General features: G+C 39.9%; 1 protein-coding gene across 1 annotated transcript in view; it reads right to left on the minus strand.

Moving 5' to 3' along the window:
* The window catches only part of LOC107593904 (band 4.1-like protein 1), a 63,083-nt gene that overhangs the window by 28,351 nt on the left and 33,988 nt on the right, over positions 1-744 (minus strand). The window contains exon 7 of the mRNA XM_016283785.1: positions 122-340. Coding sequence (XP_016139271.1) covers positions 122-340 — 219 coding nt within the window. The remainder of the gene's footprint in view (positions 1-121; positions 341-744) is intronic.

Consider the following 744-nt stretch of genomic DNA (forward strand, 5'->3'; position numbering starts at 1 on the left):
AATTTTTAGGTGAACTAACCCTTTAATTAATCAGCATATCATGTAATTAACAGGACTAAAATTCTTAATTAATTGACAGCCCTGGTAATCGCTGCTCCCTATGCAGGTCAGCTCCTCTCACCTGTAGGTGCGGTGCAGCTCCATCACCCTCTCCTCCAGCTCGCGGGTCTGATTGGGGGCGAAGCGGAACTCACTGATGTAGTCTGGCCCGTGTTCCTCTGGGTCATAGTCTCCCAGCTCACCCTGAACAGCATACGAGCCCAGCAGAGCATGAGTGACGAACGAGCAGGGCAAACAACCTGACAGTATGTCCTCCCTCAGCTGCAGACACAGGTAATACCTGTCCACACGAACACACAAGCAACCATCACATAATAGCCAAAGTTAGTACATTTAAACTACATTGTGAAAGGTAATCAATTGCAAAAGGAACAAACAATCTTTTCATAAGCACAAGTTTGATAACTTGGATTATACCTTGCACGATTTATTTAGACATTTAGATTACCAGGCAGTCCATGTATATATAGAACTCAGGCCATGTATCAAGATGCAGATATATAGATACAAGAAACAAAAATACACAAAGTTGTGACATGCATAATGTGGCTGTGCTTATAGTGTGAGTTAAAATGTACTTTATTTTGTATATAACAGAAGTGCTAAGTGATTCATGTGTAGTAGTCTTGGAAGTATAATATGTAATGCGTATAAATAATTAATCATGGAAATTAAATATTAATT

The sequence above is a fragment of the Sinocyclocheilus grahami genome, unplaced genomic scaffold (assembly GCF_001515645.1).
Source record: "Sinocyclocheilus grahami isolate Dianchi unplaced genomic scaffold, SAMN03320097.WGS_v1.1 scaffold10.1, whole genome shotgun sequence".
NCBI classification, from domain to species: domain Eukaryota; kingdom Metazoa; phylum Chordata; class Actinopteri; order Cypriniformes; family Cyprinidae; genus Sinocyclocheilus; species Sinocyclocheilus grahami.